General features: G+C 37.9%; 1 protein-coding gene and 1 long non-coding RNA gene across 2 annotated transcripts in view; one reads left to right on the forward strand and one right to left on the reverse strand.

Moving 5' to 3' along the window:
• Positions 1–11,340, forward strand: part of FCHO2 (FCH and mu domain containing endocytic adaptor 2) — a 124,498-nt gene extending 113,158 nt beyond the window's left edge. The window contains 4 exon segments of the mRNA XM_043591814.1: positions 3,487–3,686; positions 4,386–4,450; positions 8,431–8,595; positions 8,914–11,340. Of these exon segments, the coding sequence (XP_043447749.1) occupies positions 3,487–3,686; positions 4,386–4,450; positions 8,431–8,595; positions 8,914–8,936 (453 nt within the window). The 3' untranslated portion in view covers positions 8,937–11,340.
• Positions 1–17,703, reverse strand: part of LOC122489706 — an 87,797-nt gene that overhangs the window by 21,688 nt on the left and 48,406 nt on the right. The gene's annotated exons all lie outside the window — the stretch shown is intronic.

Below are 17,703 nucleotides of genomic sequence, written 5' to 3' on the forward strand. Positions count from 1 at the left end.
AATGAAAATGGACATATGCCAAAATTACTGGATGTAGCAGAAACAGTGCTAAGAAGGATGTTCCTGTCAGTAAATGCCTACCCAGCAAACAAAAATCTCAAACTTCCTTTACACCTCGGAGAACTAAGAAAATGAAGAATAAAGCCACAGTTAGTGGAATGGACGAAGTAACCAAGAGCAGAAATCAAATACAAATTAAAAATACAATAGAAAAAACTAAGCTGGTTCTTTGAAAAGATAAATAAAATTGATAAACTTTTAATCAGATTCACCAAGAAAACAGCAGAGAGGGTGCAAATAAAGTCAGAAATAAGAGAGGAGACCTTACAACTGATACTATGCAAATACAAAGGGTCATGAGAAACCACCATGAACAATTTTATGCCAACAGATTGAACAGCCTAGAAGAAATAAATTTTTAGAAACAGCCTTCTAAGACTGAATCCTGATAAAGTAGAAAATCTCAATAGACCAGTTACTAGTAAAGAGACTGTATCAGTAATCAAAAACCTTCCAGGAACAGAAGTCCAGGACTACACTGTCTCACTGGTAAATTCTGCCCAATTTTCAGCGAAGAATTATTACCAATCTTTCTCAAACTTTTCAAAAAAAAAAAAAAATAGAAGAGGAGGCAGCAATTCCATTATGCTAAGTGAACTAAGACAGTGAAAAAGAAATACCGTATAATTCCACTTCTATGTGGAATCTAAAAAACAAAATGCCAAGCTCAGAGGCAACAGAGAACATACTGTTTCCAGATATAGGGTTTGGAGGGAGGTAGACAAAGTGGGTAAAAGGATTCAAAAGTATAAACTTCCAGTAATAAGTCATGAGGATGGAAGATAGAGCATCATGACTAAGGTTAGTAAAACCATATTGCATATTTCAGAGGTGCTAAAAGAGTAAATCTCAATCCTCATCACGACAAAAAGTAGTTGTGATTATTTTGCAGTATATAAAATATTGAACCTTTATGTAGTCCACCTGAAACTCATGTCAATTATACCGCAATAAAATTAAAAAAACATGTTAAACTATCCTTTCCTGTAATCACAATGAACACATAATAAAAACTAATTAGGAAGAAACCTAACACTATTTCTTTTTTTTTTTTTTTAATTTTTTTTTCAAAGTTTATTTTTGGGACAGAGAGAGACAGAGCATGAACGGGGGAGGGGCAGAGAGAGAGGGAGACACAGAATCGGAAACAGGCTCCAGGCTCTGAGCCATCAGCCCAGAGCCTGACGCGGGGCTCGAACTCACGGACCGCGAGATCGTGACCTGGCTGAAGTCGGACGCTTAACCGACTGCGCCACCCAGGCGCCCCAACCTAACACTATTTCTAATGAGTTGAATATAGTTATAAAGGTATACTTTATTCAGATGAAGAGTCATGTTGTAAAAAGCTTAGGTGTTTCTAAATTAACTTAGAAATTTAATGCGATCCTGATCAGAAATCCAATGGAAGTGTGTATATATTGGTGTTTGGACAGTCATTTTCAAGTTTTCCGGAAGAATAAAGCTTGGAATAAAAATGTTTTAAATGGTAATGTGGAGTAATGTTTTAGTTTTAATGGGGTAAAGTCATGGATGAATATAAAGTGTGCAAGTGTGTGTGTATATATGTATATTTTTAATATGTATATGTTTTTACATATTTTGATCTTGAAGTGTCAAGACCTTTTTAAGTGTAATACAGAACCCAGAAGCCATGGTATGAGAGGGATATTTGACAATAAATAAATGTGTATAAATTCTTTGTTAAAACAAAGTCTTAAACAGAATTGGTATCTAATCTGAGGGAAAAGTTTTCATAATATAATAAGACAGACCAAAAGGCTTACTCTGAAGAGCTCTTTTAAATAAAAGATGGTTAACTCAAGAGATAGGTAACTCATGAAAGATGTTTCATGTCTATAGTAATCAGAGCAGTGGATACTAAGGTGACAATGAGATAGCAGTTTTAGCCCATCAGATTAACAAAAATGGGAAAGACTGTATTAAGAGAGCTGTGACCACTTGTTAGTAGGCATACAAATTAATCGAACTTCTTAGAAAGCAGTTCTGTTAGATTGTTGAATAGCTGTTGGATTAAACTGCTGAATAGTCAAACCTTTAATTCCACTTCAAGAAATCAGTTTGTCAAAAATAGCACACATGGGAGGAAAAAAAGAAGATAAGGTGCAAAGGATTTTCACTGCAGCACTGTATGGAAACCATGTGAGCACACATCTATAGAAGACAATGATTAAATCAATTACTACAGCCATTAGAAATAATTAGGGGCGCCTGGGTGGCTCAGTCGGTTAAGCGTCCGACTTCGGCTCGGGTCATGATCTCGCGGTCCGTGAGTTCAAGCCCCGCGTCAGGCTCTGTGCTGACTGCTCAGAGCCTGGAGCCTGTTTCGGATTCTGTGTCTCCCTCTCTCTCTGACCCTCCCCCGTTCATGCTCTGTCTCTCTCTGTCTCAAAAATAAACGTTAAAAAAAATTTAAAAAAAAATAAGAAATAATGAGATCTGTGCATGCGTGCCTACAGTGTTAACAGTGGGGAGTAAGAATGCTAAGGGATAAATTTCCTACTTCATATACTTAATGTATTATGTGAAATTTTAATAGAGTAATTGTATTAATATGGCTTATGTTTTTGGGAAATAAATAAGGAATAGAAAGTGGTGCGACTTAAGTAGGCTTAGAGTTTATTCCGGGTATTCATTATTCTTAATTCAGTAAACATTTATTATTCAGTGCTTGCTAATTGCCAGGAATAGCATGAGAGGTAGTATGTATGTATGTTTTGTTATCTCGAAAAAAGGCATAGTGTTCACAATAAGGAAAACTGAGGGGTTCCTGGGTGGCTCAGTTGGTTAAACAATAAGGAAAACTAGAAATGCAATGTTAGTGTACATTTAAACAGGGTGATCAGGGTAGGTCTCATTAAAAAGGAGTTAACTTGAGCAAGGATCTAAAGAATGGGAAGGAATTGCACCATTTACTAGGGGTCATGTGATTAAAATTAAACACTTGGAAGTACGGAAGTATTCTAATTCCAGACTTGCAATATTGCCTGGTGAGTTATCCTTTTTTTTTTTAATTTAAATTCTTTTAATTCGTAAGGAATCTTAGAATTGAATTCTGTGTTGGATGTTGAAAGGGATTCTTAAGTTAACATGCATAAAGAAGAATCAACTGATGACATACTTCTTTCTGGACCTAGCACCTAAGCAGTTGAGTCAGATTTTCTGCATTTGGACCTATAGGAATGTGTATTTTGCACAACTGTCATGGACATTTTGATGTGGGTAGTCCGAGATCCACACTGTGAGACTGGCTCTTACTCCTCGGAGATAAGCCTGCTTTCTTCTGCCTAACGATATTTCCATCATTATTTTTGATTCTGAGAACTCTTGTGTTCAAGCATACATGTCTTCAGCATGACTTGTTTACTTTTTGGGCAAAAACTAACTTTTTTCTTTTTCTCTTTAAAGGTATCATCAAATGGTATTCAGTCCACTCCTCTAAATCTTGCAACATATTGGAAGTGTAGTGCTGGCACCACAGATCTTAGAGTGGATTATAAGTACAACCCAGAAGCTATGGTGGCACCGAGCGTGCTTTCAAACATACAGGTGGTGGTACCAGTGGATGGAGGAGTCACAAATATGCAGTCCCTTCCCCCTGCAATATGGTAAATTTCAGTTTTCTGAATTCCTGCTAAATTTTGCTGCAAGCTCCAACTCGTAGAACCCATTTTCAAAGTTGTAAGCTTGAAAAGTATTCGTGCATTTTACCATAAAAACTGTGGTGTAAAAGATGCTGTTCATCTTACTAGTCAAATCACAATAGCCTCAATCCAAAAGTAAGTTTGCGTTCACCACCCAGGCTTGAATGACTCAGTACAACTTTACCTTTAGGTAAATCACTTAACCTCCATCAACTTTATTTTTCCAAAAAATAATACTTATTATTTTAGAGGGGTAAATATAGCATCTATCATCTCTGTAAGAACACCTGTCTTAATAGTTTAGGAATTCTCATCTCTTAACTACCTCTCTTGTTCCCTGAATTAGTGTAGACTAACACTCTAGATTCTTCACTGTTTAATAAAAGTTTGTTGTCCTTCAGTAATGAAGGTACTGAACCACATATATTTTCAGTGTTCCTTTTTCTGACTAGAAGAATTATGTAATTTAGTAAACTTCCATTAAGATATAGCATTATATTTACTTACATCATAAACACATTATCACCTGGTGATGCTACTGAAAATAAATTTAGCCCTATAGTTGTTTTGGTGAAATACTTAAAATGTATTCATTTATTGACAGCCCATCCATTTTTAAGCCCCTATACTAGACACTTAATCAGAAGATATTTGTTCTTATAGGAATGCAGAACAAATGAAAGCCTTTTGGAAACTGTCTGGTATTTCAGAAAAATCAGAAAATGGAGGTAAGTGTGTGTGTATGCCTTTTTGTTTGTAATTCAGTGTCCATGAAAATTGATTTTTGAGGCATTTTTATGGACAGTTTTTTCCTAGATTTTCATGCCTTCAGTTCTAGAATTGACCACTAGATGGAAGTTAATACCTTAAAGAAGAGTGGACCAGTTGACATTCAGAACCCATTTTTCCCCTCTAGATTGAATATGCTTTCTCTGTAAGAAAAATGATTTGTTTTGCTCTAACTTTATAAATACTATGTAAATGCATACATTCACATGAGAATATTATTAGGTATTTTCAAGTGACCTGATAACTGAAACTGATTTAATATACCATTTAGCTCATTCTGTTCCTGGGGTCCTCCTGTCCTCCCAGAAATCATGTAGAAGCTTGCAGGCTTTCAAAAGCCCCTTTTTTTTGCCTACTTCACTTTCCAAGAGAACTTTTCCTGGTCATTTCTCCTTAGTAAAACTAACCATCAACAGCCTTTACTTCTCTGCTAATTATTTTAAGAAGAAACAAGTTAATTGCTTACTCCCACCAAGTCTGTATCTGTTTGTGCTCACAAGGCAAAGGAAAAATCTCTGTTGGCTGGCCTCTGTCTTGTCTTCCCTAACTCAGTTTAGAATGTAATTTCCAGGACAGTCAAGTCTTTAACATTAATTATTCCTATTTTCTCTTAAGAGAATTCTCCTGGGGCACCTGGGGTGCTCAGTCGGTTGAGCGTCTGACTTCAGCTCAGGTTATGATCTCGCAGTCTGAGTTTGAGCCCCGCATCGGACTCTGTGCTGACAGCTCAGAGCCTGGAGCCTGCTTCGGATTCTGTGTCTCCCTCGCTCTCTGCCCCTCCCCCGCTCATGCTTTTTCTCTCTCTGTCAAAAATAAATAAACATTAAAAAAATTAAAAAAAAATAAGAGAATTCTCTTGCTCTTTTTTGGATGCCTACTTAATCTCCAATAACTTTTCCTATTACTAAGTAGGACTTTTTTTTTTTTTTAGCTTTTCAAATTTTGCTTAGCTTTTTCTCTTTGAACACTTTTTTTTTTTTTTTTTCAACGTTTATTTTTGGGACAGAGAGAGACAGAGCATGAATGGGGGAGGGGCAGAGAGAGAGGGAGACACAGAATCGGAAACAAGCTCCAGGCTCTGAGCCATCAGCCCAGAGCCTGACGCGGGGCTCGAACTCACGGACCGCGAGATCGCGACCTGGCTGAAGTCGGACGCTTAACCGACTGCGCCACCCAGGCGCCCCTCTCTTTGAACACTTTAAGCATAATGTGATCAAAGCATAAATCATATCCCTGGTTTTTCTCCTATGTATTTCTGTATCAAGTAGCAGGAATATATCTATAGTGGCTATTTATACATGTCATGCTGAATCACTCTTTTACTAGAGAACCACCTATTTGGTGAAATAACCAAGCTGATCTACAGTTCCTTTGTTGCCTATTTTTCATGTGCCAAAGGTGCTGACTTCTGCTTGAGCTGTATCGCTTCTGGGGGGACAAAACTGAAATTCCTAGTTAAATCTGGAAGTAAACCAGAAATCCTGTTTGAATTGAGGGCTTACGTAACCAGCTAGCAGGAAAATGAGAATACATATTTCCCCCTACTTAATGAAACTATACTATTATAAGTACTAACAAGAGAAATTGTTTCCTCAAAAACAGGGTACAAATTTTCTAATCAGATAGATGAATACTTTTCCTCTGCTGTTCAGGAATCAGGATATCTATGTGAGGAAATGGAAAAATACTATAAATGTTCTGATTTGGTTAACCGTTAAAAAGAAATATGCAAATTAGGACACTGTACAATAGAAATTGTTTCTGCTCTGGCTTTATGCCCAGAAGAGGGACAGGAAATAATTTTCAAGTTTAAGATTTGCCAAGGTGGCTGCTCTTGGCCTGTAGAACTTTCACAGAATTGAATTGCCTATCAAGAGAATTGTGCAAGTCTAAGGAGGACTTGGGCTTGGACGGTGGTTAAGAATTAGGCAGCATTTCATCCTCCCAGCCAATCTGTGCCATGAGGCACAGTAGTGCAGGATGGATCAGGGTTATGCTGTGCTGTTCTACTTCTGTGTATCCTAGAATATTGCTCCTGCTACCTAGTGGTTGTCGGTTTTCCTTGACTGGAAACCTGGGCACACTCTGAGACTCCTCCTCCTTTCCCCCTCTCGATTCCAACTCTGAAATATTTTTCAAATGCATTTTCTTCTTTCCTTTCCCTTAGCCTGATTGAGATCCACTTCAACTGTCACCTAGAATCCTACACTATTTTATTGACTTTCAGTTGGTTTCCCTACCTGGCACCTTGTACCTCTGTCCCCTTTTAAGACCCTAATCTGAATTGTTTTTGTCTTCTTTATCTTTAGTGACTTCCTATGATTATTTTTTATCGTGGCATGTAAAGATATTTGGAGCTTGTTCCTTCCTACCATTCTAGTCTTCTGCCCCTCTTGTATCCTATCCTCTAGGTCTTCTGATATGCATGCAGTTCCCTTAAAGGCACTGTATTCTCTCCCCTCTCTACCTGTAGTTACCCCTGCCTGCAATTCACACTGTCCTCTCCACCATCATTTTATGTGCTTTTGTACCCATAGCAATTCAGAGCACTTTTGTAGCATTTATCATATTCATCACAATTTTTTGCTTTACAGTTTCTGGCATACTGTTAGACTGAGGTATGTAGAATAAATGGTTAGACTGAAAAGAAGACATCTCAAATATCTAGTTGACCCTTGAACAATGCAGGGGTTAGAAGTGCCAAGCCCCCGCACACCACTCACCCTGGTGGACCTGTGTAGTCAAAAATCCATGTATAACTTTGCCCCCCCCCCCCAAACTTAATTACTAACAGCCTACTGTTACCCAGAAGCTCTACCGGTAACATAAACAGTCAATGAACAGGTATTTTGTAGGTTTTATGTGTTATATACTGTACTGTTAAAATAAGCTAGATAAAAGGAAATAAAATCAGAAAAGACAAAAAATACACTTAAGAGCACTGCATCGAATGAAAAAAGTCTCTGTTTAAGTGAACCCACAGAGTTCAAACCCATGTTGCTCAAAGGTCAGCTGTATTTGGCATGATAGGCAAGTTAAATTTTAAGAAGGGGAATAGAAAATAATAATATTGATACAGATTTCCTACTCTTAGCTGTCTTTCCTTCTTTACTTCTCCCATCCCTGTAATATGGTAGTTGACTGTCATCATTGTTTTTGGACTTTATTCCTACTCGCACCACTCCTCTAAGCGCTTTCCTCTGAACTGCCCACCTTGACTTTTTTTTTTTTTACTTCAACATGTGTCTGTATCATGTTGAATCTCAATACAGATCTACAGGGGTGTTTTTAAGTCAAAGAAAAGCAAGGATTAAGAGTACTTTTAATTCACTGGTGCCTAGGTGGCTCAGTTAAGCATCCCACCTTGGCTCAGGTCATGATCTTACAGTTGGTGAGATTGAGTCCTTCATTGGGCTCTGTGCTGACAACTCAGAACCTGGAACCTGCTTTGGATTCCGTCTCCCTCTCTCCCTGCCCCTCACCACTCATCCTCTGCCTCTCTCAAAAATAAATAAACATTAAAAAAATCAATTAAGGGGCGCCTGGGTGGCGCAGTCGGTTAAGCGACCGACTTCAGCCAGGTCACGATCTCGCGGTCCGTGAGTTCGAGCCCCACGTCAGGCTCTGGGCTGATGGCTCGGAGCCTGGAGCCTGTTTCCGATTCTGTGTCTCCCTCTCTCTCTGCCCCTCCCCCATTCATGCTCTGTCTCTCTCTGTCCCAAAAATAAATAATAAAAAAAAAATCAATTAAAAAACGACTTAATTCAGATTCTTTGAATCAAGTCTGATTTGGACACAGGACATTGATGTGTTTACTATATACATTTTATGCATTTGGCATAGAACATAGTTTATCTTATTTGTTTTTTCTGTTAATTTTATGTTGCCCTGGGTAAGTTCTTTATTCTTTTCCTTGTAGGTTCTGGGTCCCTCAGAGCAAAATTTGATCTTTCAGAAGGACCTAGTAAACCCACAACACTTGCAGTGCAGTTCCTCAGCGAGGGAAGTACCCTCTCGGGAGTAGATATTGAACTTGTAGGCACTGGCTATAGGCTTTCCTTAGTAAAGAAGCGGTTTGCCACTGGTAAGTTGAGAGATTTTGTTTTTAGTGTACATGGGAACATTCTAACAGTGTGCTACTAAGCAACTATTTTATAAACTGTCAAGCAGTTTATCATCTAGTCATGGAAAATTTCTTCTTCGACCTTTGGTACAAAGTGCCAGGTAGAGACACACCTGGGAGAGAATAACTGTGGTCAGTATACATGGACACCTGTGATCGGATTCTCATGTATCATAAACAGCAGATGGGAACTAGGGTTCTGTGTCTGTAACCACAGTGAAAATGTCCTTTGAGTTCATTTGAAATTGTAATTGCATGGGTCTGCTTGGTGTTTTTCAGGACGATACCTGGCAGATTGCTGATGGACCTGGGAAACGGGTTGGCTCGAGACAGAAGCACAAGTCTGACATCCTGCATTGTCTGTTCTTTCCAACACGATTCTAGCTTCTATTAGGTCCTTTGAACGTACACACATTTGAGAACTGATTACAAACATTAAATTGCACTTTTGAAGTGAGTCATCAAAAGCAATAGCACTGAAATGATTTTCATCGTTGTTAATGATCAACTGCAATATTCCAGAAGCACATTTGTAGAGATTCTCAGTAAAATGAAGTTTTCCTAGGCTGAAATTTCATATTGTCTTCAGTGTCTATGTTGAGTTATATAGTGTATTATCAGACCTAAAATTTCAGGAGAGCAAGCACCAAATAATTCAGCTTTCCATAAATTTTTAGAGTCAGAGATAGGTTTGAAATTTCCTAAGCTTGATATTGAATGGAGACAGAACGTGAATTCTAAGTTTTGGATAACGTTAATTCTGAACACTCAATCAAATTGAGTTATGTGCCATAAAGTAATCAGACCGGAGTCCAAGGTGTACGCAAAAAATGTATAATTTGAATCTCATAGAAACGTTAATAAAGTGTAAATGCTGTTTTATATGATTTTTTTTAATTCTCAAGTGCAATGTGTTTTAAAATAAGCTTGCAAAAGACAGCAGAGAAATTTACTTCTGCAGTTAGTTAACTTTATAGAATTTGTGATTGTTTTTAAGAATTAATGCTGTAGATTTAATTTATTTTTATATGGATTGCATAATGTGTGCCTTTTAAAACAATAACAAAAGCCAGAAATGTGCCTATCCAGGTTTGTGTTCGTTAATGTGCCTCACTTTTTTTCCCTTCACAGTCTGGCTCTTCTATTCAGTGTTAGAGTGGTCAAGCATTTTTACAAGGTAATTGCCATTTTGTAAATATCTTGACCTCAATTGGGAAGGGAATTCAGAGTAACTAAAGGTTAATTTGTACCTAAAAATCCTGGCTCACTTCTTTAGTGATACACTGTAGCCAATAGAAAGAGAAATACACCTAATCGCCTATGTTTACAGGGAAAGAAAAGTTACCTTCAGATATTCCACCTAAGTATGTAAATCATAAAACCAATATGAAAAACTAAAGGTAACTTGGTAACTGCTATTTTAATCCTCAATTTGACACTTCCTTTCATTCTGTTTATCATTGGAAATTTATACATTTAATGAATGTGTTGGGGGCATGAGTTTTGTATTTCGCGAGGAACACATTTTAGAGAAGATTAGTTTTGGCATTGGAGAAGTACTGCCGTTTGTTTTCATTTCAACAATTGGGACAGTTACCAATTTGTATGTTATTGGTTAATTGCCAACTGCTAGAAATTGGGAGAGGATTTGAAGTGATGGATTGGGTTAAGCATTTCTTGAACTACTAATATTAAATAGTAAAAAAACCTAACTTTATAGCGAATCCTAATTGAAGGACTTAAAATGTTTTGGACAGTTTCATAATTTACAAGTGGGAATTTTATTTATAAATACCAATGTCCTGCCTTTTACGTAGAAGTGATAAATTGTTATATATGATAATTTATATAAAACCACTAATTATTCTGTTAAGCTTTACAGAACATTAAAACCCCTACTACTAGACATTTATGTAACATCTTGTTCTACTAAATACAGCAGAAAATCTACTTACTAGCAATACATAGAACACAGTATGTGCTTTTTAAGTATATTCAGTATTAGCCCAATTCGACATTTAGATTTGATTAAAGCAGCATATTAAGACAATTCGCTGAAATGTTCATCTTCACTAAATAGCAAAATGGGAATTTCTAACTCTTATGTTGTGCTCTTTTTAAATGCCAATTACAATCCCTTACTGGAATCTTAAGTGTAACTGCTTTGCAATCACACTGCTTTCTGTGGGCAGTTAATACTTTATTACTGGACTTCAGACACAGTTACACTCACCAGGTTTGTTTCGAATCAAGTATTACCTAAAACATGTACAGATTAGTAAAATGGTTAAACTTCTGCACTTTCTGATTACCACAGTCTTCATGCCAAGTGTCGATACCTACATTTGTATTAGGCGCAGGCTACAATTTTGAAGCCATATGAGTTTATATTGATTTTTTTTTTCATTTAAAAATCCACTAATGGTGTAAAAAAGACCAGTAGATTTTCAATGGGAAATGTATTTAGCAAGCTGGTTCTTGCTGCTGTATAGTGATAAACTTTGTAGCTGCCTCTTTAACCAAGAATTTGTAAACAAAGAACTCTAACAAATGTGAGTTTTTAAGAAATGTTATTTACTACTTTGAGTTGTAATTAGAACAATGCAAATCTATCTTACACAATTTTGTAAATATTTTTGATTTTTTCATAAAATGTAAATTTTACATAAAAGTTGTGCCCTTAATAAACATGTAATATATAATTTATCAGTTGGTTTATGTGTCTTTGTACCCCTAATGATAGTAATAGCTATGGTTACGACAATGCGGGGCAGGTGAGGAGTAATTGGTTTTGAACATGGTATCACCATTTTGACAGGCATGCAGATTGCTCTGTTAATTTAGTTCAACTGGTTATATAGGAAAACTTCATTTGCATTATAACCCCAAGATGCAGAAATTTTTTGAAAGTGATTTTTAAACATATTTAAATACATTTTCTCACTTATAGTTTCTAAATATATTTAAATTGATGTCAAGCTCTACCAAAGACTTTCCTCCAGATAGCTGCTTAGCAACCCTACTCTTCATCTGTTGCTGGTATTGGTCAGAACAAGTGGGTTTTTTGGCCTTTTCCTTATGCTACAGTGTGGCTGTTGCAGGTCCAGAATGTATGTTTACATCCAAAGCTGGGAAGGGGCAGTTCCTGGTTTATCTGTCCTTTCTGTAAGGAGAGTAAAAGCTTTTCCAGAAGCTTTCACCACATTTGTGCTTCTATCCTGTCTTCCAGAATTGTGTGTGAGAAGCAAACAAAGCAAGTAGCCTTTATAATAGAAGTGGCGAAAGGAGAAGAGGCTGGCAATGGCTGAAGGTGAGCTGGCCAGTAAGTCAGCCACAGATTTTTCTGACCGATACAGACAGACCCCAACCCCCCCCCCCCACCCACCCCTTTTTAAAAATAAATTCAGCAGTGAGCAGGGAAAACTTGAAAATCTTTTGTTATTATCTTTAGTAAGAATGTATCAGTATAACCTTTGTATTGAGTACTTTGAAACCAAAGCCTTTAACACTGTATGTTCACTAAACTGGAATTAAAAGAAACCAAAGCCTTAAAAAAAAAAAAAAAAAAAAAAAAAAAAAAAATTTGGAGAGGACCCAAGATGGCGGAACAGCATGGAAGTTTTTTGTGCGTCTTGCACCCATGAAATACAGCCAGCCCAACACTAAACCATCCTGCACACCTACAAAACTGATCTGAGGATTAACACAACAATCTGCACAACGTGAACCACAGAATTCAGCAGGTATACGGCGGAGAGGTGAACTTGGGGAGAGAGAAGCAGCGGAGGACAGGGAGCCGCTTTTGCGTCAGGAGAGAGGATGGAGATGAGGGGGGAGATTATAGGAAAAGCACCCCTCCCCAAAAGCAGCTGGAGAGACAGTGGAAAATTGGAAACAGCCACAGGGACTAAACTAAAAAGGGAGAAAGGAGAGGGCTTAAATTCCATTACGACCGTAAATGGGGAGCGCAGAGTCGGAAACTCCGCAGCTTGATACCTGGCAGTGCCCTGGTGAGAAGAGCAAATCTCCAGGAGCAGAGCGGGGTCTGGAAGTTTCTTGGGCCACATGGGGAGAAGCAGTTCCATTGCTGGGAGGACATTTGGTAGAGGCTGTGAGGCCACCTGTGCCCAGCACACCCCAGAGAACGGCCACATTCGCTGGTGCTGGATCGAGGCCGTTGGGGGTGAAGCTTAGTGCCAGATGTGTTGTGATTTTCCATAATCCCTGAAACTGCTTGCGAACTTTTTCTGGGGCAGGCTGGTACCTGCCTGCAGTCTCCAGGCATCGGCAGCAGCACGGTCTCACAAACGTTCCTGGGTGCAGCCGGCTTTCAGCCGTTGCTCCGTGAGACCCTCAGCAGAGGAGCAGAATGGGTCAAAGCCCCAGTCCCTCAGAAGGGGGGGGGGGGGGCGGGCAGGGAAAACAGTCACATCTGAGACAAAACTTGGGAGAGAGGTACTGCCTGGGGCTTGGTCACGGACAGTGTGGAAGCAGGCAGTGGACGGAAGCTGAAGACGAAGAATGGGTGTGTGATTGCTGATCAGGGAGAACAGAGTTCCAATACTAGAGACTGGGTAGCTGGGTGACTCCATTTTCACCGCTCCTGCGCATGCGCTCATGCACCTACGAACGCACCAACAATCCCCCCAGTAGGCTTAGCAGTGCCATTTAGTGGAGAACGGAACCATTACACTAAACCCTATCCAACGGGGCCAACCTCACTCTTCAAGAACACAAGTCTCACCACCTTAGTTTATGGACTATAAAGCACTTCATAGTTTGACTTCCAGGGGAAAACGAAGTAATTTCAGTAGTATTTCAGTCTGTTAACCAGCCCAACTATTCAATTTTCTTTTTTTTCTCCTCTCTTTTTCTTACAGAAAGAGAAAAAATTCATTTTTATTTTCAATTTTTATTAAAATATTTTTTCTACTATACTTTTTACTTTCGGGTAAATCTTTTAAAATTCTATTTTACTTCCATCATTTCATTTTAGTCTACTTCAGTGTATTCATTTTTTCAAATTTTCAAACGATTTCCTTTTTTTTTCTTTTTCTCCCCTTTTTTCTCTAATCTATCAAGCCACTTTCAACATCCAGACCAAAACACACCTAGGATCTAGCATCATTTATTTTGTGTGTGTGTGTGTGTGTGTAATTTTTTAATTTTAATATTTTTAATTTTTATTTATTTTAATTTTTCTACCTCATTAATTCCTTCTCTCCCTTCAAAATGATAAAACGAAGGAATTCACCCCAAAAGAAAGAGCAGGAAGAAACGACAGCCAGGGACTTAACCAACACAGATACAAGCGAGATACCTGAACCAGAATTTAGAATCACGATAATAAGAATACTAGCTGGAGTTGAAAATAGATTAGAATCCCTTTCTGTGGAGATAAAAGAAGCAAAAGCTAGCCTGGGTGAAATAAAAAATGCTATAACTGAGCTGCAATCATGGATGGATGCTGCGGTGGCAAGGATGGATGAGGCAGAACAGATAATCAGCGATATAGAGGACCAACAGAGAATAATGAAGCAGAAAAAAAGAGGGAGATTAAGGCAAAAGAGTACGATTTAAGAATGAGAGAAATCAGTGACTCATTAAAAAGGAACGTCAGAATCATAAGGGTCCCAGAAGAGGAAGAGAGAGAAATAGGGGTAGAAGGGTTATGTGAGCAAATCATAGCGGAAAACTTTCTTAACCTGGGGAAAGACACAGACATCAAAATCCAGGAAGCAGAGAGGACTCCCATTAGATTCAACAAAAACCTACCATCAACAAGGCATATCATAGTCAAATTCCCAAAACACTCAGGCAAGGAGAGAATCATGAAAGCAGCAAGGGGAAAAAAAGTCCTTAACCTACAAGGGAAAACAGATCAGGTTTGCAGCAGACCTATCCACAGAAACGTGGCAGGCCAGAAAGGAGTGGCAGGGTATATTCAATGTGCTGAATCAGAAAAATATACAGCCAAGAATTCTTTATCCAGCAAGGCTGCCATTCAAAATAGAAGGAGAGATAAAAAGTTTTCCCCAAATTAAAGGAGCTTGTGACCACTAAACCAGCTGTGCAAGAAATTTTAAGGGGGACTGAGGGGAGAAAAGATGAAAATATAAATAAATAAACAAATACCAAAAGTAACAAAAATTATAAAGGACCAGAGAACACTACCAGAAACTCCAACTCTACAAGCAGCAGAATGGCAATAAATTCATATCTGTCAGTACTCACTCTAAACATCAATGGACTCAATGCTCCAATCAAAAGACATAGGGTAACAGAATAGATAAGAAAACAAGATCCATCTATATGCTGTTTACAAGAGACCCACTTTAGACCTAAAGACACCTTCAGATTGAAAATAAGGGGATGGAGAACCATCTATCTTGCTAATGGTCAACAAAAGAAAGCTTGAGTAGCCATACTGATATCACACAATCTAGACTTTAAAATAAAGACTGTATCAAGAGATACATAAGGGCATTATATCATAATCAAGGGGTCTATCCACCAAGAAGACCTAATAATTGTGAACATTTATGTGCCAAATGTGGAAGCACCCAAATACATAAATCAGTTAATCACAAACATAAAGAAACTCATTGACAGTAATACCATAATAGTAGGAGACTTCTACACCCACTCACATTGGACAGATCATCTAATAAAAAAAATCAACAAGGAAGCAATGGCTTTGAATAACACACTGACCACATGGACTTAACAGATATATTCAGAACATTTCATCCTAAAGCAGCAGAATATATATTCTTCTCCAGCGCATGTGGAATGTTCTCCAGAATAGACCACATACTGGGACACAAATCAGCCCTCAGCAAGTACAAAAAGATCGAGATCATACTGTGCATATTTTCAGACCACAATACTATGAAACTTGAAATCAACCACAAGAAAAAATTTGGAAAGATAACAAATACTTGGAGACTGAAGAACATCCTACTAAAGAATGAATGGGCTAACCAAGAAGGTAAAGAGGAAATTAAAAAGTACATGGAAGCCAATGAAAATGATAACACCACAACCCAAAACCTCTGGGACACAGAAAGGCAGTCATAAGAGGAAAGTATATAGCAATCCAGGTCTTCCTAAAGAAGGAAGAAAGATCTCAGATACACAACCTAACCTTATGCCTTAAGGAGCTGGAAAAAGAACAGCAAATAAAACCCAAAACCAGCAGAAGACAGGAAATAATAAAGATTAGAGCAGAAATCAATGCTATTGAAACCAAAAAAACAGTAGAACAGATCAATGAAACCAGAAGCTGGTTGTTTGAAAGAATTAACAAAATTGATAAACCATTAGCCAGTTTAATCAAAAAGAAAAAGGAAAGGACCCAAATAAATGAAATCAAGAATGAAAGAGGAGAGATCACAACCAACACAGCAGAAATAAAAATAATAAGAGAATATTATGAACAATTATATGCCAATAAAATGGGCAATCTGAAAGAAATGGATAAATTCCTAGAAACATATACACCACCAAAACTGAAACAGGAAGAAAGAAAATTTGAACACACCCATAACCAGTAAGGAAATCGAATCAGTAATCAAAAATCTGCCAAAAAACAAGAGTCCAGACCAGATGGCTTTCCAGGGGAATTCTACCAAACATTTAAGGAAGAGTTAACACCTATTTGCTCGAAGCTGTTTCAAAAAATAGAAATGGGAGGAAAACTTCCAAACTCCTTCTATGAAACCAGCATTACCTTGATTCCAAAACCAGACAGAGACCCCACTAAAAAGGAGAACTATAGACCAATTTCCCTGATGCACATGGATGCAAAAATCCTCAAAAAGATATTAGCCAATCAGATCCAACAATACATTAAAAAAATTACCACGACCAAGTGGGATTTATAACTGGGATGCAGGACTGGTTCAATATCCGCAAAACAATTAACGTGATTCATGGCATCAATAAAAGAAAGGACAAGAACCATATGATCCTCTCAATAGATGCAGAGAAAGCATTTGACAAAATACAGCATCCTTTCTTGATAAAAACCCTCAAGAAAGTAGGGATGGAGCATACCTGGAAATCATAAAAGCCATATATGAAAGACCCAACGCAAATATCATCCTCAGTGGGGGAAAACTGAGACCTTTCCCCCTAAGGTCAGGAACAAGACAGGGATGTCCACTCTCACCACTGTTATTCAACATAGTATTGGAAGTCTTAGCCTCTGCAATCAGACAACACAAAGAAATAAAAGGCATCCAAATTGGCCAGGAGGAGGTCAAACTTTCACTCTTCGCAGATGACATGATACTCTATGTGGAAAACCCTAAAGAGTCCACCAAAAAACTGCTAGAACTGATTCATGAATTCAGCAAAGTTGCAGCATATAAAATCAATGCACACAAGTCGGTTGCATTCCTATTCACCAACAATGAAGCAACAGAAAGAGAAATCAAGCAATTGATCCCATTTATAATTGCATCAAAACCCATAAAATACCTAGGAATAAATCTAACCAAAGAGGTGAAAAATCTATACACTGAAAACTATAGAAAGCTTATGAAAGAAATTGAAGAAGACACAGAAAAATGGACAAAGATTACATGCTCCTGGATAGGAAGAACAAATATTGTTAAAATGTCGATACTACCCAAATCAGTCTACATATTCAACGCAATCCCTATCAAAGTAACACCAGCATTCTTCACAGAGCTAGAACAAATAATCCTAAAATTTGTATGGAACCAGAAAAGACCCCGAATAGCCAAAGCGATCTTGAAAAAGAAAACCAAAGTAGGAAGCATCATAATCCCAGACTTTAAGCTATACTACAAAGCTGTAATCATCAAGTCAGTATGGTACTGGCACAAGAACAGACACTCAGATCAATGGAACACAATACAGAACACAGAAATGGACCCACAAACGCATGGCCAATTAATCTTTGACAAAGCAGGAAAGAATGTCCAATGGAATAAAGACAGTCTCTTCAGCAAGTGGTGCTGGGAAAACTGGACAGCGACATACAGAAGAATTTACCTGGACCACTTTCTTACACCATACACAAAAATAAACTCAAAATGG

Source organism: Prionailurus bengalensis, chromosome A1, assembly GCF_016509475.1.
Source record: "Prionailurus bengalensis isolate Pbe53 chromosome A1, Fcat_Pben_1.1_paternal_pri, whole genome shotgun sequence".
NCBI lineage: Eukaryota > Metazoa > Chordata > Mammalia > Carnivora > Felidae > Prionailurus > Prionailurus bengalensis.